The following is a 21776-nucleotide window of genomic DNA, read 5'->3' on the forward strand; positions in this document are numbered from 1 at the left end:
ACACTCGGAGCCAAGAACCTGTCTCGCGGCGCGAGAAGGCAGAATCATGAAACTCCCTTTCTAACTCCCAGTTATTTTTCCAGTCAGCCACATGATATGAGCTGTTCGTGCTACCAAACTTTTCAAATTACTATTATTTTTATTAGCGTGATTATGTAAACAGCGGAGAATCCACAGATTTTTATCACTCTACGAACAAGATTCACGGATCCAGCACCAAAATAAGAGCAAAACAACAACTGACTTTCAAGAAATACAAGCGGAAATGTTGTCTTACCTTTGCTGTTTATCAAAACAAGTCATTTCCACCGGAACAAAACCACTTCTAATGAAGAACTACACTTCCCAGCATGCTTTGGGGACAAATCCTAGTCTGATTGATCATTTACTTTATATTCTTCAACAGTATTATTTTGTTACAAAAAAGAGAGAAATCTCTATATTTCTATATATATATATATATATATATATATATCTCTTATATATGTGCTTCACACTTTTTAAGGGACCAAAAGTAATGGGACAATTGACTGAAAATCTATCTCATGGACAGGTGTGGGCTATTCCTTTGTTATGTCATCTTCAGTTAAGCAGGTAAAAGTTCTGGAGTTGATTCCAGGAGTGACATTTGCATTTTGAATCTGTTGCTGTTAACTCTCAATATGAGATCCAATGAGCTGTCACTGTCAGTGAAGCAAGTCATCATTAGGCTGAAAACTCAAAACAAAGCCATCAGAGAAATATCAAAAACATTAAGTTTACCTGGTTTGGATGTAAATGCCCTCAAATTAAAGCTGAAAGTGTGCAGTTAAAGCACATATATTTCAAAGCCAGTATCTGTCCATACCAATAATATCGTGTATCAAGACACATTTCGATGTCAGGTGTAATAAACCAACTGCATATTTTGCTCTGAACAAATTTGGGCTGAAACAGTTAAATTAAATTAAAATAACTTAAATCAAGCTTTCTGATTTTGCAGCTTCTTAAATGTCAACATTTTCTGCTTTCTTTACTCTATAAAAACAAAGAATTCATTCAAACTCAATCATTTTTGGTTTGTGGACAAAACAAGACATTTGAGAACATCATCATTTTCCAGGTTTAAAAAACCCTGATCAACATTCTCTGACATTTTATGGACCAAACCATGAATCCAGTATTTGTATTTGTTTATGGAGCAGTAAAGTAGGATTCACCTGTGATTTCGTCACCTCAGACGGACGTTAACAGCACTTGTCAACAGAGCCTCTGTTTAATGTGTCTGCATTGATTTCCATTGTTAACATGTGACTTCAGTGAAAACCACATTCACCTGTTTGCTGCTTTTTCAGGCTGAAGCCAGTCCAAGTCAACTGCAGCTGTTTGGATCTCTTCAGGGTTGGGATGTTCACACAGAAACTTCACAAACACTCATTTTTATCTTTTTTCAAACACTTTAAATGATCCATGTTTAGCTTGCTGCACCTTCTAAATACCATTATTGTTTACTACTTGACTCATGTTTGAGCCACTCCCATATTTATACTAAACACTGACTATCCCTTTAACTGCAGCTGTTAGTCAGTGTTTAGTATAAATGTGAGAGTGGCTCAAACATGAGTTAAGTAGTGAACAATAATGGTATTTAGAAGGTGCAGCGAGCTAAACATGGATCATCTAAAGTGTTTGAATAAAGATAAAAATGAGTGTTTGTCAAGTTTCTGTGTGAACATCCCAACACTGAAGAGCTCCAAACAGCTCAGAGTTGGACTGGCTTCAGCGTGAAAAAGCAGCAAACAAGTGAATGTGGTTTTCACTAAAGTCATCTGTTAACAATGGAAAAATGATGTTCACACATTAATCACACAGAAGTCTAATTAATGTGTGGATGATTTTTAAGCAGCAGTTACTGGACACCTGGCCCCCAACTGTCTGGTGGACTTTCAGGGAGTGAACCCCTGTCATTTTTTTATGTTTTTTTTAATGAATTTTGGGGAAAAATGTGTGAAATAAAATGACATAACCCTCTCCTCTCATGTCTGTGGAGATCCGGGAGGGCACAAGCCCAGCCCCGTTCTCCCACCCCCGTGCCACCACATGCACCACCACCAGTGACTAATCTATTGGGACCACGAGGTGGAATCGAACCAGCCACCACCTGACTGACACAACTTTATGGTTGTGAACAAATCCACCACGCCACACATCCCTGAGAGATTCAGGAGCTCTTGGTGCTTTTCAGTGTTCACTTTAGATGTGGAACCTTAAATGTTAGAGTATAAGGGAGTTGAACCCACAACCTCAAGATCTTGATGACTGCTCCTTAACCAGTTGAGCTAACTCCACGCTCTTTCTTTCTTTTTTCGAACTCCTATTTACTGTTTGTGGTTGAATATTGTATTTAAAATTCAGTCCATGCAAGATTCAAACCCATGCTCTCAGGAACCAAGGGTTGAACCCACAACCTCAGAATCCTGACAACTGCTCCTTAACCAGCTGAGCTAACTCCAGGCTGTTGCTGAAAGTTTTCAAACTCCTATTTACTCTTTTTAGTTGAATATTGTATTTAAAATTCAGTCCATGCAAGATTTGATCCCATGCTCACAGGAACCTCAGGAACTTGAGTCACTCTCTTAGTCCCATGAGCTATTTGTCCTTGTGTGCTTATTTGCAAAATTTGGAACAATTTCAATAATAGAACCCATGACTTCAACGTATTGAAGTACTTAGTCACTTCCGTTCGGCAAATGCAGCCAAAAAGTTTGTGTAATGGTTTACACACTTGTCTTTGGAGCAGGAGACCTGAGTTCGTTTCCCACTTGGAACCTTTATGCATGCAGTTTTTCTCCCAATGTGATTGACACACACACACATTGAAGTCTGGTTGTATGACCAACAACACTAACTTTGCTTACACACACACTGATTAACTGTGGGGGAGTGTGTGAGTGGGGGGTGGAGTCGGGGGCGGTGTGTGCTGGGGAGTGGGGGGTGGAGTGTGTCGGGCGGGGGGGTAATTCACAAACACAGGGAGAACATGCAAAAACACATGCAGGTAAGCCCATGTTCCAACCGGGATTCGAACCCTGGTCTAAAGACAGGATTGCAACACTCTACACAAGAGTGCTCAACCAGGTGAGCTATTTGTCCTTCTGTGTTTTTCCCCAAAATTTGGAAGCCTGTAAATAATAGAATATGGCTTCAAAGTATTGAACTACATAATAACATCCGTCCGGCACACACAGCCAAACAGATAGTGTAATGGTTTACATGCTTGTCTTTGTAACAGGAGACTCTGGTTTAAGTCCACATTTACTCTGGGTTCGAATCCCACTTGGAACATGTGCTTTCCTGCTTGCAGTTTTGCACGTTCTCCCTGTGTTTGTGTATTCACCAGCACACACACCGCACACACACTCCACCCCCACACTGCCCCCAATCCACCACCACTCCCCCACAGTTAAGTGTGTGTAAGCAAAGTTAGTGTTGATGGTCATACAACCAGACTTCAGTGTGTGTGCCAATCACACGGGGAGAAAAAGTGCATGCATAAAGGTGCTTGCTCCAACCAGGACTCGAACCCAGGTCTCCTGCTCCAAAGGCAAGGGTGTAAACCATTAGACCAACTGTTTGGCTGTTGGCAGGAGACTGACATTCTTAAATATTTCAACACTCTGAAGTCATGGGTTTGATTATTGAAAGGCTTCCAAATTTCAAGGAAAAATCCCATGAGCAGAAATAGCTCACCTGGTTGAGCACGCTTGTGTAGAGTGTTGCAATCCTGTCTTTAGACCAGGATTCGAATCCCGGTTGGAACATGGGCTTACCTGCATGTGGTTTTGCATGTTCTCCCTGTGTTTGTGAATTACCTCCCGCCCGACACAATCCACCCCCCACTCACACACTCCCCCACAGTTAATCAGTGTGTGTGTAAGCAAAGTTAGTGTTGATGGTCATACAACCAGACTTCAATGTGTGTGTGTGTCAATCACATTGGGAGAAAAACTGCATGCATAAAGGTACTTGTTTCAAGGGGGAATCGAACCCAGATCTCCTGCTCCAAAGACAATTGTGTAAACCATTACACAAACTGTTTGGCTGCATTTGCCGAACGGACGTGACTAAGTACTTCAATACGTTGAAGTCATGGATTCTATTATTGAAAGGGTTCCAAATTTTGCAAAGAAGCACACAAGGACAAATAGTTCATGGGACTAAGAGAGTGACTGAAGTTCCTGAGGTTCCTGTGAGCATGGGTTCAAATCTTGCATGGACTAATTTTTAAATACAATATTCAACTAAAAAGAGTAAATAGGAGTTCGAAAACTCTAAGCAAGAGCCTGGAGTTAGCTCAGCTGGTTAAGGAGCAGTTGTCAGGATTCTGAGGTTGTGGGTTCAACCCTTGGTTCCTGAGAGCATAGGATTGAATCTTGCATGGACTGAATTTTAAATACAATATTCAACCACAAACAGTAAATAGGAGTTTGAAAAAAGAAAGAAAGAGCGTGGAGTTAGCTCAACTGGTTAAGGAGCAGTCATCAAGATCTTGAGGTTGTGGGTTCAATTCCCTTATACTCTAACATTTAAGGTCCCACGTCCAAAGTGAACAGTGAAAAGCACAAAGAGCTCCTGAATCTCTCAGGGATGTGTGGCGTGGTGGATTTGTTCACAACCATAAAGTTGTGTCAGTCAGGTGGTGGCTGGTTCGATTCCACCTCGTGGTCCCAATAGATTAGTCACTGGTGGTGGTGCATGTGGTGTCACGGGGGTGGGAAAACGGGGCTGGGCTTGTGCCCCCCCGGATCTCCACAGACATGAGAGGAAGGGGTTATGTCATTTTATTTCACACATTTTTTGCCTAAAATTCATTAAAAAAAACATAAAAAAATGACAGGGGTTCACTCCCTGAAAGTCCACCAGACAGTTGGGGGCCAGGTGTCCAGTAACTGCTGCTTAAAAATCATCCACACATTAATTAGACTTCTGTGTGATTAATGTGTGAACATCATTTTTCCATTGTTAACAGATGACTTTAGTGAAAACCACATTCACTTGTTTGCTGCTTTTTCACGCTGAAGCCAGTCCAACTCTGAGCTGTTTGGAGCTCTTCAGTGTTGGGATGTTCACACAGAAACTTGACAAACACTCATTTTTATCTTTATTCAAACACTTTAGATGATCCATGTTTAGCTCGCTGCACCTTCTAAATACCATTATTGTTCACTACTTAACTCATGTTTGAGCCACTCTCACATTTATACTAAACACTGACTAACAGCTGCAGTTAAAGGGATAGTTTGGGCTTTTCTCAAGTCTGTACAAATCATCTTGTGTTCCAGACACTCACTCTCACTCATAACGTGGCTGCCAGCAGGGACAGAAGGACAAAGAAAAAAGGCGAGCTAAACATTGATCATCTAAAGTGTTTTAATAAAGACAAAAATAAGTGTTTGTGAAGTTTCTGTGTTAACATCCCAACACTGAAGAGATCCAAACAGCTGCAGTTGACTTGGACTGGCTTCAGCCTGAAAAAGCAGCAAACAGGTGAATGTGGTTTTCACTAAAGTCACATGTTAACAATGGAAATCAATGCAGACACATTAAACAGAGGCTCTGTTGACAAGTGCTGTTAACGTCCGTCTGAGGTGATGAAATCACAGGTGAATCCTACTTTACTGCTCCATAAACAAATACAAATACTGGATTCATGGTTTGGTCCATAAAATGTAAGAAAATGTTGATCAGGGTTTTTTAAACCTGGAAAATGATGATGTTCTCAAATCTCTTGTTTTGTCCACAAACCAAAAATGATTGAGTTTGAATGAATTCTTTGTTTTTATAGAGTAAAGAAAGAAGAACATGTTGACATTTAAGAAGCTGTAAAATCGGAAAGCTTGATTTAAGTTATTTTAATTTAATTTAACTGTTTCAGCCCAAATTTGTTTAGAGCAAAATATGCTGTTGGTTTATTACACCTGACATCGAAATGTGTCTTGATACACGATATTATCGGTATGGACAGATACTGGCTTTGAAATATATGTGCTTTAACTGCACACTTTCAGCTTTAATTTGAGGGCATTTACATCCAAACTAGGTAAACCTAATGTTTTTGCTATTTCTCTGATGGCTTTGTTTTGAGTTTTCAGCCTAATGATGACTTGCTTCACTGACAGTGACGGCTCATTGGATCTCATATTGAGAGTTAACAGCAACAGATTCAAAATGCAAATGTCACTCCTGGAATCAACTCCAGAACTTTTACCTGCTTAACTGAAGATGACATAACAAAGGAATAGCCCACACCTGTCCATGAGATAGATTTTCAGTCAATTGTCCCATTACTTTTGGTCCCTTAAAAAGTGTGAGGCACATATATAAAGTATTGTAATTCCTACACTGTTCACCTGATTTGGATGTAAATGTCCTCCAATTAAAGCTGAAAGTGTGCAGTTAAAGCACATATTTACATATGTTTCATTTCAAATCCATTGTAGTGGTGTATAGAGCCAAAAAGAAGAGAAATGTGTCGATGTCCCAATATTTATGGACCTGACTGAGTATATACACATACATATATATTAGGGCTGTAACGATACACAAACTCACGATTCGATTTGTACCACGATTTTTGACCCACGGTTCGATACATTCCACAAATTTTTTTTTAATTTAAAAAACATTTTATTTAAACAACATTTACTTCTAAAACAACTTGTAACATTCAATAACAAATATTTTGGAACACTGTGAACAGATCTGAACTTAAATAAATAAATAAATAACCAAAGATTTCTCTCTTTTTTGAAACAAAATAATACTGTTGAAAAATACAAAGTAAATGATCAATCAGACTGGGATTTGTCCCCAAAGCATGCTGGGAAGTGTAGTTCTTCATTAGAAGTGGTTTTGTTCCGGTGGAAATGACTTGTTTTGATAAACAGCAAAGGTAAGACAACATTTCCGCTTGTATTTCTTGAAAGTCAGTTGTTGTTTTGCTCTTATTTTGGGGCTGGATCCGTGAATCTTGTTCGTAGAGTGATAAAAATCTGTGGATTCTCCGCTGTTTACATAATCACTCTAATAAAAATAATAGTAATTTGAAAAGTTTGGTAGCACGAACAGCTCATATCATGTGGCTGACTGGAAAAATAACTGGGAGTTAGAAAGGGAGTTTCATGATTCTGCCTTTTCACGCCGCGAGACAGGTTCTTGGCTCTGAGTGGCGCTATTTCGATACGCATATCGTTACATCCCTAATATATACATATATATATATATATATATATCGGCCCAAGATAAATCGGCATATTGGATACTGTGATGGGATTGTATTTTATTTTTTCTGCACTACTTTTTATACATATTTATATACATATACATAAACACTTACATAAACACTTTTTCTTTTTCTTGAAGTAATTGTTTACAGTACCTCACTACCTCAAATTTTAATGCTGTGTTTGTTATCTTTCCGGTTGCCAAGCAACGACATAAATGCAAGTAAATGCAATGACAGTAAAAGGAAGTCTAAGCCGTCTAAGTAATTGGATCGCGCATGACCACTTTCAAGTACAGGTGTAAATGAGCCCCAAGGACAGATTGTTAACCGATTTGCCAAAACACTACGGAAGGTGATCAGAGAGACATTGTGCAAATATTGTACAGAAGTGTAAATGCCACTCTGCGATGTGTCTCCAGTGTCTAACGTGAAAGCGGCGACAAAACACAGTGAATACTAGAGATGGATCCGATCCAGTATCGGTATCAGGTTTCCGATACTGAAATGTCTCCATAAGTGTTTCTAAAAATTAAAAAAAATCGCCAGGGGTCTGTAAAGTCCCTGAAAAGTCGTACATATCATACTTGGAGTTTATTAAAGCCTTATATAAAATATAACAACAATAATGATGATGATAATATTAAAGCAAACAGAGCATCCATATCGGAATAGTATCGGTATGGGCAGATATCCAAATTCAGGGATCGGATCGGGAGTGAAAAAAAGTGGATCAGTGCATCCCTAGTGAATACACAGTGTTATTTTAAACAAATACAGTGACAGTTTGTGTGGCACCAAATTTTATTATTTTTTAGCTTATATTTTTTTTGAGTGATGTTACAAATAACGTTTTTGTTGATTGGCATTAAAAAATGACAAAATAAATTAATATTTCAGTCCACTAGATGGTGCCAAGTGCTCACTTTCACGAGCACTGTCAGTATAACGCAATATATGATTTTTCAAATATCGTGATTAAATCGTATCATGGTGTTTCTTATGATTTAAAAAAAATATATATATATATATATATATATATATAATATAATTAGGGATGCAATGATTGCTGCATCATTAAACCATTATTAAATTGTCAAATACTTTAATTAATTAATAATCTAACTGTTGTTGTTTCTTTAATTGTTTTATTTTATTACACATGTTAGACATTTTCTGGTTTCTTTATTCCTTATAACAAAGAAATAATTAAAACGGAATAATTTTTGGCTTGTGGATAAACAAAAAAAAGAAGAAATTTGAGAATCATCAATTCCAGGTTTGAGAAACATTGATGAACATTTTCCAAACGTTTTCTGGACCAAACAAATAAAATAATAACATTAACATTTCCTGGATTCTTTGTATTTCTGTAACAAACAGAAAACATAATTTGTATGTGAAGAGAAATTAAATGAAAGGTGTGTGTTTACTGTGGAGCAGTGACGTCACATTAGCATTAGCAGCAGCAGGTGGAGTCTGATCACCTGTGATTATATCACTCAGGTCGGATGTTAACAACAGTTGTAAACAGAGCGTCAATAGAACATCTAAGAAATGTGTGGATCATTTTTAAGCAGCAGTTACCACATGTTTGTCCTCGCTGCTCCTCGTCCTCACAGGTGTCTCCTCCTGCTCCTGTTGGCTCTGCATGTGTGGAACTTGTGAATGGCAAACAGGAAGTGGAGGATTCCAAATAGATTTATCGAGAGGGGAGGGCGCGGACCGCACTAAGCCAGGAATAAATCTATGTAATTCGAATTAGAAATAAATAAAAGGCAAACCCAACGTGAAAAGTGTAATGACGTAATGAAAGGTTCAAATTTTAAATTTAATGGTTTATTTAATCGACCATGGCTATTAGTTTATATCATAATAATAATAATAATAATAATAATAATGAATTTGCGTTGTTACAGGAATCATTGTTCATTCATCATTGTTTTCTTGGACGCTTTTTGCTTGATTTTGATTTTCCATTCACTGATATACTGTATGCTAATAATAAAAAATGTTGCAAAAGACAAACTTTTTCTGTCACAGAATTCATGGATTTTATATATTGTCAAAGTAAATAATGACAACATTAAGAAAACAGGCTGCTTCACCTTTATGATGATTTTTAAAAAATGAAAAAAATGAACCATTTGGTGTCATTGCTATGCATTTTGGTTTAAATAATTTCAAAGTTCAAATTTGTCACTGTATTTGGATAGGTGGTTTACAAATTAAGCTAACGTATAGTTAAGGTTATGATTAATATAATAATCATAAAATAAAGTCAGGCCAGAAACCCTGCAGACTCTAACATGATCATAATAGTAGGAACAATAAAAACGTGTTAAAAGTAGTTTTATAACTCCAGATTCTTTCACTCAAAAATGTTACTCGAAGATTATTTCTGACACCATGTTGTGTTATTATAATAACGACGCAGGGAGTTAGGTTATCAACAACTTTACTTCCTCTAAGGCTATATCCGGGTCCTTCGCCATTCAACAACAAACACCCTCATTGGTTGTTATATAACACGTCACTTAACGCCTTACACAACACCTCCTTTAATATTTCACATGCTTAATGATTTATTTGTACATGGTTGAACAGTGGTTCGTATTCTTGCCTCACAGCAAGAACATCTCCGGCCCAGCAGGTGGCGACAGAGTAGAGAATTCGCAGAAGGACTTTTTCACAGAAGGACACGAAGCGGAAGAGACGTGGCACATAAACAGAAGGAGGAAGGAAGCAGCTAGCTGCAGACAACTTTACCGATGACAGCTCGTGGATCCGCCTCATCTTGGAATCAAATAAGGACACGTAAATGACAGTCGTACAACAGGACTTGAAATAACAGGACTCGATTAAAGTCTGCGTGACAGGTAATTTTGGAGTTGGTTCGCTTTTGCGTCGGCACTTCCTCAGCTCTTGCAGCTAGCTCGATTAGCTCGCCAACGTCATTTCATCTGACAACTTTTAGCCGAGCTAGCAGCTAATGCTAGCTCAGTGAACTGTTAGAATTAAGCTGTAGCGGTAAATAAGGTGCATGTTAAGTTAGTGCTGAATCATAAAGCCAGAGCCACGACCTCATGAAATGTCTAACTACGTGGTTGAGTACAATTAAAGATATTAAAATCACGTCTGCTGTCAATGTGCATAGCAGGAGCAGCTGGGTACCACTGAAACACTAGAAATTACATGGATAACCGTAAAGCCTGTCAATATTCCTCTTATAATGATGAAATAGCTTTGCAAATTGGCAATAGAGTATTATTTAATGTTATTATTCAGTATAGGGGAAGGGAAAATAACACAATTTGAGATTTCTCAGTGCTTCAGCTTCTTAAATGTGAGTATGTTCTGGTTTCTTTGCTCCATAAAACGAAGAAATCATCAAAAGTGAATCAGTTTGGTTTGTGGACAAAACAAGACATTCAAGAACATCATAATTTCCAGGTTTTTTTGTTTTGTTTTTTTAACGTTTTCTGATATTTTATGGACCAAAGGATTACTCAATTAATCACAATAGTTGACAGATTAATCAATTATGGAAATAATGGTTAGTTGCAGCTCTACTTGAGGATAAGGCCTTGTTTAGGCTGTTCTAATGAATAGAATGGAAAGAATAGCTGTGTATGTGTGTAATGGCAGAGTTGCATGTGGATTTGCAGAGTCTACGTGGAAAACTCTGACACGGAACTCCAAAGTGTTTGGAGAAACAATAGATAATTCACGTCAACTGCAGAGCAGATAGCTTACTGGAATGCTGCTTGACAAAAAACAACAACATCTATCTGATATATTTCATGCTGACTGGGACTCATGTTTGATTATGTGTATACTGAGTTGAGGTTAGCAGCTTGGTGGTAGTGTTTGGAAAGTTTCAGGGTGACCTTGTGAAAGAGAGGATCTTGAAAGTGAGAAGATGTATTGGCAAAGTAAGATTTTTTTTATCACAATGACCCAGTGATGCCTATCTGCATATATTTATGCACAGGATGAGTAAGTTGTCAGAGGCAAATATATGCCAACAGACACTGTGATTGCCAAATTTCAAGTCGCGAGAAAACAAAGACGGAAAGAGTCGCTCAAGTGTATAAACGAAAAGATAAATTGATGCAATGCAAACATGCTTTTGCTTATGTTGAAAGACTTAAAATAAACAGGAGTGCAGTGCCAGTCTCTAATTTACACAATGACAGGACTGTTATTGTTGTATACCTTGATAACTAACCTGCCTTCATTCTGACTCTCATCCAAACAACACAGGTGGCTATGGGTCTGTGCAAGTGCCCGAAGAGAAAGGTGACCAACTTATTCTGCTTTGAACACCGTGTAAATGTGTGCGAGCATTGCCTCGTCTCAAACCACAACAAGGTGAGTGCGTGAATAAGTATCACACTGTGTGTATTTGTGAAAAACTTTTACCAAAATGTTAAAATGTTTTATTTTCACTTGCTGCCAATCAGTGTATCGTGCAGTCGTATCTGCAATGGCTTCAGGACAGCGATTACAACCCCAACTGTACTCTTTGTAATACTCCACTAAATTCTCAAGACACCGTCAGACTGGTCTGCTATGGTAAGATGATCAGTTGTCTGTTTGCAATAAGCAGTTCATGCATATTTATTACTGTTTCTGTGATGTGAATTACTTTTCCATCCACAGATTTGTTCCACTGGTCCTGTCTCAATAACTTGGCATCTCGGCTGCCCCTTCATACGGCTCCAGCGGGATACCAGTGTCCAAGCTGTCAGGGACCAGTGTTCCCTCCCTCTAACCTGGCCAGTCCAATCGCAGATGCGCTGAAAGACCAGCTGTCGTCTGTTAACTGGGCTAGAGCTGGGTTAGGGTTGCCACTGGTAAGAGCCTTTTCCAGCTAAACCCCGTGTGTAGTCGTCTCACAACCAGTATGGTGTGTTCACTTCGAATGCAAAGCAATTGTTTTTGTGTGTTCTGTTGCATGCTATTCATGTTGCTGGAGGTTTTGTACTGCATACTTTAGCCGGGATGTAGGAAGAATCTCTGAATGATTCTTGTAGCCTGAAATTTGCATCCACGTGTGACTTTTGTGTGAAAAAGTTGTGTAGTTTTTCTGTGAGAACACACTATAGATGGTCTTCCTGAAGACACTTCATAATAAATAAAGTGACATTCTGGTTGTTTATACCAATCAAATTGTACAGATGTAATGTTCACACATTAATAAAATGTGATGTATGACTGACAGATTGAAGAGCCCATTTTGGTTCTCGAGGAAACCACAGCTAATGATGTCACGGATTACACTGACTGGTCAACATTTGAGGGTAAATTTTTTTTTGTATATTTTAATATGAGCATATTGTATGGGGTTGTTTTGTCGCTGTCTATACAGTTATTTGCCAATGATTGAATTGTTAATTGTTTTATTTCCATAGCACAAGAACAAAGTAACATTTACCCCAGTCACTCGTACAGCACAGGCTTCAGTGCACCACCAAACCCGATTCCACCTGCAGCACAGGAAGACCTTGGAGGTCATCGTAAAAACGGGGATCCGAATAAGCAGGACCACGCTGTGATCAACTTTACTACTGCCACCACCTCTGACACAGTCACGTTACACTCAGGTAAAGCAATCAAAAGCCATCCGAGTCCAGTCCTTTGATTATGAAGCAAATTCTTAGTCTGTTTTTTCTTCTTCTTCTTCTTCTCCAGCATCATCCCCTAGAAAGCTCTATGACACACGGGATAGTGGTCCCAGCTCTGTCACACAGATCGACTTCGATGACGACAAATACCGGCGGCGACCAGCGTTAAGTTGGTTCGCTCAAATTCTCAAGTCAGTATTTATATGTGACACAAAAGTATGAACTGTCATGAGAAGGTTTTGTGATCCTAGATTTATTTATTATTTTTATTCCATTCATAAACAATTCCAGGAATCGCACAGGTGGGAAGCGGTCGTCTCTGTCCTGGAAACAGCGGGTGTTCATGTTGCTTGTGGTCGGAGTTCTGGGATTCTTCACCTTGATAATCATCATGGCCAAACTTGGACGTGCCACAGCTGGATCAGACCCAAATTTAGATCCTCTCCTTAACCCCAACATTCGTGTGGGGAAAAACTGACGACGGGTATCGATTCGCTCTTTTCCTACTGTGTTACCATGGGACTTTCCACTACATGGTAAAGCCCAATAGAGAGCGCTGTTTACCTGACTTGGAATGGAAAGAGATGCTGCACCTCTTACAAATCCATTCATATTTATCAGGCATAAGAAACACGCCCATGTCCCTTCAGATCATTGTCACAACATGCAAAAGGTTTCCTGTGATCCCAGCAAAGTCTGAAGCCTAAAAGGCTTCGCCCTTGAATATTTATATTTACGATACCAGCAATCATTTGTCACTGACCCTTCTTAAGTTAAATCTATAAGGCAAAATTAAATAAACACTGTCGATGTTGAAAGAACATCCTCCAGCTGGTCGAAATGTCAGAATGTATATATTCAGCTATCAAACGTCAAGCTACGTTGACACGGTTCCAAACTGACTCCACGTGCCGATTTGAATCGAGTGGCCTTGCGTGCAGTTCATTTTTTTTTTTTAGAGAGAAGTGGCCTGCTGAACTGGAATCAAATCGCCCTCACACTATTAATACTTAACTAATCCTGGGTGTGTGCATTATTTCCGGGTGCATTGCTTTTAAACTGTCCATACATACTGTGTGTACATTTTCCTCATGGTGTTTCGCTGTCTTATTAAATGGAAAATTATCAAGAATTTCAGAACGTTAATATTAGCGTTGCTCCATGAATTCAGAGGCAGAATGAAAGACTGAAGGATTTCTGAACTGTACAGTAAGATTCATAATATTAAGTTATCTTTTTGCGGGGATGGATAATGGAGTACAGTAGGGTAAATATATGCTGGTTGGAAGCAACATTTAGATGATATCGTTACATTTGAAAATGGAATTTATTTATGAATAATATTTTGAGCACTAGGAGGTGACCTGTAATTCATTTTAAATAAAATGTACTGTCTGTATCTTATTTCACTGGGTCCTAGGTAATCGCAAAGCTCATTCAAGCTCGCCTTCATAGAAACTCCATTGAGAGACGATTGCCTTGGTCTCTTGTTTGTTTTTTTTGTGAATAACATAAACTTTGTCATCACAGGATTACATTAGTTTTTGCTGCTGTTTTGGAGCTTTTGTTTAATGAAATGACATTCCTAATTGCATTTAAAGAAAGTTGTCATTGCAGTCATATTGTTCATTTAAACAGCTCTTGCACCAATGATAAAAAAGACTCTTAAAAAAATAATTTCCATGTCCAGTTGTTTTTGAGAAGAATGTGAATAAGAGACACAAAAGCTTGGTGATGAACACTGTGAACTTTACCCAAGATTATTGAGAAAGCGAGCAGTCAGACCTGCTCTGTAGGTAACAGTGGACTACTGTGGTGATTTCACAAATATTTGCACATGACTCCCCCTGGTGGTGCATCCAGCCCATGTTCAGCAGTGAGTTTGTTGTGAGGAAATGCTGTTACATCAGTGGCTCGTAAAAGGCTGCAGTTGCCAGGTTACTTGCTGTGCTATACCCATCTGTGCAAAGACTAATGCGAGTAAGATTTATGGCAATTACATTCGAGTATGAAGATACAGACTCAAGCATTTGCAGAGAGCAAATCACTGTAAAGGCCACTCATTTACCCACAGTGTCAGTACATTCTCTTATCTCACAACTGTTTTAAACCAGTCTGGTCATTCTCCTCTGACCACTGGCATTAACAAGGCATTTTTATTCCGAGAACTGCCGCTCACAGGATCTTTTCTCTTTTTGGACAATTCTCTGTGAGAAGTGTGTAAATCTGCAGTTTCTGAAAAGCTGAGACCAGCCTGTAATGGCAAATTCAATTTCTCTGAGCTACAGCTGCCCATCACCCTTTTCTAACACAAGATACCAGTTCCTGAACTGACACCTTCCTACCACATCCGCAGGGAGTCGGGCTCCCCAAAACCTTACATAAGACAAAGAGGTGTGAAAACACAGCCTGGAAAGACAGACTCCTTGTCTATTGGAGGGATGCGAAAGGGGAGTTGCTCGGGTATAAATGTTTCGTGCTCAAGTTGCTCTGGGTCTTTCTCCAGCTAGGATCACTCCTGTGAAGATTGACCTTTTCCTTGCAAAGAAAATAAAACCTTGTCGGCCAGCAGAAGTTCTCTATTTCATTCGTCACCAGCATCAGAGAATTTCCACAACAAGAGTCTCTGTCACCAACAATCGTGCCACATTCAAAGTCTCTTAAATCACCTTTCTAACACATTCTGATGCTCAGTTTAAACTTCACCTGGTTGTATTGACAATAGCTCAAAAGATCATGTGAACTTCAAGCACATGTGAGGAGTATTATTTTTAAGTCATTTCAGTGAAGGCTGACTCCTTGTGAGTCATTTAGTATGTGAGCATTATTCATTATTGAGCCTGTGATGCTGTGGAAACGGTGTGATGTAACGCTGTCACATGTCGTCCTTGAGAATCCTCATAACAATCCCCCCGAATTACTCACAGATCGTTGCATGTGAGCGCCGGGGTCGCCTCCTCCATCCTCCATCTTTCCACTGTGTCCGACGCAGTGTAGCAGGGTTCCCATTGATTGTCAGTGGATCTGAGTCACGTTACATTGATGATGGGAAACCTGCTGGGGGGCAAAAAATACCAGACATTACGCCAGTTTACAGATCAGGTGCTTGTACAGTGCACACCACAAACATGAGGACTGTGATGTCTCTTGGTGTTATAAAGAAATAGTCGTCATGGTGAGTTTAATATAACATCACTGTGTCTATTGGAGTGCAACCGCTTTTGTCACTCTATTGGAGTTCAATTATTTCTCAGCAGCTCTGAGTTATTAGATTGCCCATTGCACTGACATAATAGGGACATCCTGGTCAATAACTCACTGCTTTGTAGTTAACATGCGGACTGTGATTTTACTGTATCTCTCCACTTGACACACGACAGCGATCACAAGTGGAAAAAATCTCCTTTGAGATCAACGTTTGACCTCTGGAGTGGTGATTGTTTTATACAAATGTGCATTTGTATTTGTTTCCCCCAGCTTAACAAATTGTTAGAGACATCCCAAAATAAACCTTTGCCCAGATAAATGTAAGGTTGGACTTTCATAAGAATTGTACTTTCCAAATATGAAGTTTTTAAGGTCATTTATAATGACACTAAGACACTAAAAGTATGTTTTATCTCAGTACAGTTGCATAATAGAATCTAAGCTGAAACCTATATTACTATAAATACAACAACAAAAATCATCATCATCATATTTAAATGTAACATATTATTATGATCCAATACAGTCATTTCCGTCATCAAATATGCTACTTAGAAGCCGAAAATCATGACATGATTAACAAAATTCTCATTACCACAGAACTAAATCATTTGAAAAGATTGAGAACATACACAAATTCAAAGTCTAGAAAAAGTCAATTACTAAATATAGAACAAAAAAGTCAATTGTGGCAAAAGCTTGTGATCCTGTGCAAAATTAAAGTAGGCACCATGCAGTCCAATCTGTGTTTTGAAGGCATTTTCATAATTTTACAAAATGCAAATAACCAAATAAAAAAATGTTCTATTTGAAATATGTATTTTCAAATACACGTATCAGAAATACTGCCCGACCTTGTAAATCCCTGTATATATGACAGTTTGCAAAAAGAGTTAAGTTAGTTCAAAGCGGTCGCATGCAACAACTGGCTCCTCTGTCATTGGACGACGCAGGAGTATATATATTGATGTGTGATTGTGAACATTCACAGACACAGAGACTTAGTTGTGTTTCAGATAATACAATCAACAGTAATCTCCTCTGTCATTCCTGAAACTTCATAAGAATGTAAGTACAAATTTTAACTTTATACATGTTAATATATAAATGTTTGAACATTTCTTTGTGATTGTTCTTAGAATGAATTATCTTTTTAAAAACTGGCTCTGGCATTGGCTTTATGATCTACCTGTTGCGTGTCTTGTTACTTTTAAACCTTTGTCTTTTGCAGTATGTGGTATTACACTGATTAAAATGTTTATATTAATCATAAATTATAAGAAGTAACTATTAATCATACGTGTATTTTCATCATAATTTTTTGCTTACTTCCATTTAAAAATATATATATATATAGAAGCATGATATTCTTTCTGTATGTAACAGACTTTTTAAAATATTTTCCCAGGGATCTATATTTTGCTCTTTTTTGATGACCACTCTCAGGCATCAAAGGTCATAATTCTGAAATGTGTGACCGTCAAGAAAAAAACTACAAGCATGGAAAGACGGTCCCACACCATCACCAAAACCAGGACCACTACCAGCAAAAGCTATATCAGTCAGATGATGATTATTGCCAAGAGTAAGTCTGTCATATTTCGATCACATGCCTTTTTATATATTCAGTAAAATTCATGTTTAACTTTCAAGAGATGTGCAAATTCTGTTTTTTTTGTTTGTTTTTCTGAAATAGCACCCATTCAAAGGCAGATGGCAGCATTTTGAATGAAGACCATGGACATCCATGTGATAAGACACACTGTCAGTGTCATCATTGCCATCGCAAGCCAAATCTCCACCGTGCTTCTCTTCCAGAAATCTCTTTGACATCCTCAACTGGTTCCTCTTCATCCTCACTATCTTCCTCCTCCTCTTCATCATCCTCCTTCTCTTCCTCCTCTTCATCATCTTCCTCTAGCTTCTCCTCTGACACCAGCAGTGACTGCTGGGACAGATCTGCGCACAAGAAGCCTCAGCATTCACAGTCCTGCACGGACATCACAGGAAGACACAGATACTTTGACAGAGAAGACGACACAGCTCCTTTGATAGATGAAAAATGCGGAAACAGGCGCTCTGTCAAAGGGAAAAGGGAGAGAGGCAAGTCCTCACACAGCCAGACTCAGGGCAGCCTTACCAAAACACAGAAGATTAGAAGAGGATCAAGAAGTGATGGAAATGTCCGTAAAACCAAGTCAATGGAGGCTCTAAGTCGGCCTAAAGACGGAGAGGAACATGAAAACTGTGATGAAAATGAACAACAAACGAGGAAAAGTGAAGCCCAGAAGAATTTAATGAAGGAGAAAAAGAAATTCTCTGCTTTCCTCAATGAAATCACTCGGCAGGTGCTCAGCCCGATGAGACTCACCACTCTTGGGGTCACAGATGCTCAAAAGCCCCGCGGTCCACGACAGGCTTCTGTTAAGTCCAGTAAGATGGACGGCGGCGCTAACAAACACGGACAACAGAAGAGTCGGCCCACCAGCGCAGACTCAGTTAGCTCCAGTGAACGCTCTCATACCAGCAAGCAACACTCTGCTCAACGCTCTAAATCTAAATCCTTCCACCACAGCCGCAGTCACCATTCTGGAGACTCACCCAGTCGCATGTACCCCAGGCCCAAAAGTTGCACTGACATTAGCTGTTTGAAAAGACCGCAAACTCCTCAGCGTCACAACCGCATGCCTTCCAAGAAGGGCTACCACCGTCACCAAGGAGATCACACCTCTCGTCATTACCACCGTCGTCATCACTGTGAAGACTGCAACTGCCTGAATCACCACAGAGACCAAGACAGCACAAACCATCTCCATCACCAAGGACACTGCCGCCTTAAGCACCATGGAGAGCACCATAGCCCCACCAATCACCATGGTAACCACCATAAACACAATAGAGTCTACCATAGCCCGTCCCGTCACCATCATAATCGAGATCATCGTTATGGATGCCACTTGAGCCCGACTCACCACCAAAGACAGCATTGTCATCGCCATGGAAACCGTCATGGATCTTCTCGTCACCGTCACCATAGTGACCAACATGGCCATGATATTCACCATGGAGAAGAACATAGTACCGCTTTTCATTACACCCATGGAGACCAAAGTTCACCCCATAATCGAGAAGGTCACACCACTCCATCACATCACCATGTCCATGGATCAGGTTATTACCACCACCAAAGCAGCCACCCCAAAACTGAGTGTCCTACTACATCACATCACCACAGACATCATAGCTCATCCACTGACCACGGTAATCATCACAGCCCACCACCACATCACCATCACAGATTTGGCAATCACCTGGGAGACCACCACAGTGAAGGTCATCATTATCACCATGGTGACACTGAATCTCATCAACATCACCATGGAAACCACCAAAGTCCAAGCCATCACCATGGAGACCACCACAATGAATTTACTCAGCATCACCATGGAGACCATTATAGTCCAGACCATCACCATCAACATGGAGACCACCAAAGGGAAACGCATGAGCATCACCATGGAGACCACCACAGGGAAACGCATGAGCATCACCATGGAGACCACCACAGGGAAACGCATGAGCATCACCATGGAGACCACCACAGGGAAACACATGAGCATCAACATGGAGACCATTGCAGTTTTGGCCATCAGCAGCACCATGGGGACCAACACAAGCAATCACACTGGCACTTTCATGAGGTAGATCATAGTCATTTTCATCCGCATCACCATGACAACCACCACAGTGACTCGCATTCACATCACCATAGCGACCATTCCAAAGAATCTCATCCAAATCTCCATGGTGACCACCACAATAAATCTCATCCGCATTACCATGGCAACCATTCTAGTGAATCACATCCCCATCGCCATGGAGACCACAACAGCGAATCTCATCTGCACCATCTTGAAGATGATATTTGCCATCACCAGGGTCATCATCCTGAATCACATGTCAACCAATCTCTCTCTGACAGCAATGACTTTGACCGTGTCAACCACGATGACCTCCACACCCATTTGAAGGGACCTTCTGCTCACTGTCCACCTTCACACAGGAAGTCAGAGTCTCATACCAACAAAGCAGATTTACCCAGCAACACTAGGAGCCGTGATGAGGAACAGACAAGTTTTCTGGACTCGTCATCATCATCATATAAAGTATGGCAATATTTGAATTTCCAGTATTTATGTGCTCATTAAAAAATGACTGGCAGATCAATAGTTTCCCATGTATTACATGCTTGATTAACAGGTTACACAATCAGGATGTTCCACTCATTTGTTTTACTATTGATTTAAACACCACTGTGCATCCCACTATGGAACCATTGATTGGTTATTGCATAACTGTAGATTAGCTATTATGACCAGACTAATGATAATCAGTGACACTTCTTTTTTTCTAATTTTTAAGCTTCATTTGTTGAGCAACATTATACAATGATTGTCTAAGTCATTTTGTTTTCTTCAATACAGGAAAAGACAGATGAGCTGGGCAGAATCACGTGAGTACACGCAACTTAATCACAGCTAAGTTACAGTAACAATGTAGACCTGTGTGCTTTCCACATCCAAAGTTTGATCAATGTAAGCAAAAAATGTACCTAAAGCTTGTGGTCATTATTTCACTTTGTCTTTTTTGTGGATCTATCTTGATAGGAAATCACAGGACAAGAATGAAGGTCTGCATCAAAGCTTGCTAAAGACGGCCGTTTTAGGAGAGGAATCCATGAGCAACCAGAAGCTTTTGAAGACAGAGCTTCAGAAGACACGCATGGAGCTCAGCAACCTCACTGAGAGGTTTAAGAGGTTTCATTTCAGCAAAAGACAAATCAAATGTTATTTACACACATATACAATAATAATATACGGCACTGTTGCTGACTACTATTCTTGTCTTTCACTCTATCTCTGTGTGCCTTATGTTAGACTCCACGACAGCTGCTCCTCCACAGAGCAGAACAATGATCTTCTTCAGAAAAACCTCCATTCTATGGTGAGATAAGCATTATTTAGTGTTTCATGAGCGTAAAGTTATGAAGACATATTTAAAACATGAATATAAATAAATAGGGATCATGTTGGATCCAATGTTAGGTGGGATAAAATGTGCATTATGTAATAAATCTAAATCAACTGGCCATAAAATCCTCCTAATATGTCACAGAGACTCAGGAATAATATTCATAAAAACATACTGAACTCACCAACAACAACAGTACAGCCAAAATATTTGCATTAAAAAAATCTTTTGCAGACTGCAAATCATGTTTATGTTTTGAAATCATGTTTTTGCATGTGGTGCCACCTACCGCCGTCTACCAATCACTGCAGTCAGTAGAGTCTCAGCTGCCGAGCAACCACAGGTTGCCAGTTATGTCAGAAAACGAAACCTAAAAGACCTCGGTATTTTGAATTTGAATGTAGTAACCGTTTTTTGGCCACATTCTTACATATGGCGCCTTTAAGGTTATTAAATATAGGAAAACAACATACAAAACTTGCTGAAAAGTTTGTGTATTTCCTGTTTTTTTTGTGTCAGGCTCAGAGTATGGAAGGAGAACGCGAGAGGTTGAACCGGCACATTTCAGCACTGACGGAGCAGCTCGCTGATGCAAAATTGACCAACAATGCGGAGACAGAAAGTCACTTCAACGTAAGATCTTTACT

The 21776-nt window shown here is 39.5% G+C and overlaps 1 protein-coding gene across 1 annotated transcript; it reads left to right on the forward strand.

Moving 5' to 3' along the window:
- Positions 1–9999: 9999 nt before the first annotated feature.
- zfpl1 (zinc finger protein-like 1) lies at positions 10000–14299 on the forward strand. Its single transcript, XM_083903715.1, has 8 exons — positions 10000–10140; positions 11528–11635; positions 11728–11839; positions 11927–12120; positions 12489–12567; positions 12679–12870; positions 12959–13082; positions 13183–14299. Exons 2-8 carry the CDS (start codon positions 11534–11536, stop codon positions 13367–13369), a joined length of 990 nt encoding a protein of 329 aa, XP_083759841.1. The 5' UTR covers positions 10000–10140; positions 11528–11533; the 3' UTR covers positions 13370–14299.
- The last annotated feature ends 7477 nt before the right edge of the window (positions 14300–21776 follow it).

The sequence above is a fragment of the Microchirus variegatus genome (assembly GCF_963457635.1).
Source record: "Microchirus variegatus genome assembly, chromosome: 2".
NCBI lineage: Eukaryota > Metazoa > Chordata > Actinopteri > Pleuronectiformes > Soleidae > Microchirus > Microchirus variegatus.

What these genes read in the sequence shown, in the direction of transcription:
- zfpl1 (XM_083903715.1), top strand. Translation starts at nt 11,534, where the DNA reads ATGGGTCTGTGCAAGTGCCCGAAGAGAAAGGTGACCAACTTATTCTGC. An exon ending in TCGTCTCAAACCACAACAAG is followed by an intron (nt 11,636 to 11,727) that starts GTGAGTGCGTGA and finishes GCTGCCAATCAG; the next exon opens with TGTATCGTGCAGTCGTATCT. An exon ending in CGTCAGACTGGTCTGCTATG is followed by an intron (nt 11,840 to 11,926) that starts GTAAGATGATCA and finishes TTCCATCCACAG; the next exon opens with ATTTGTTCCACTGGTCCTGT.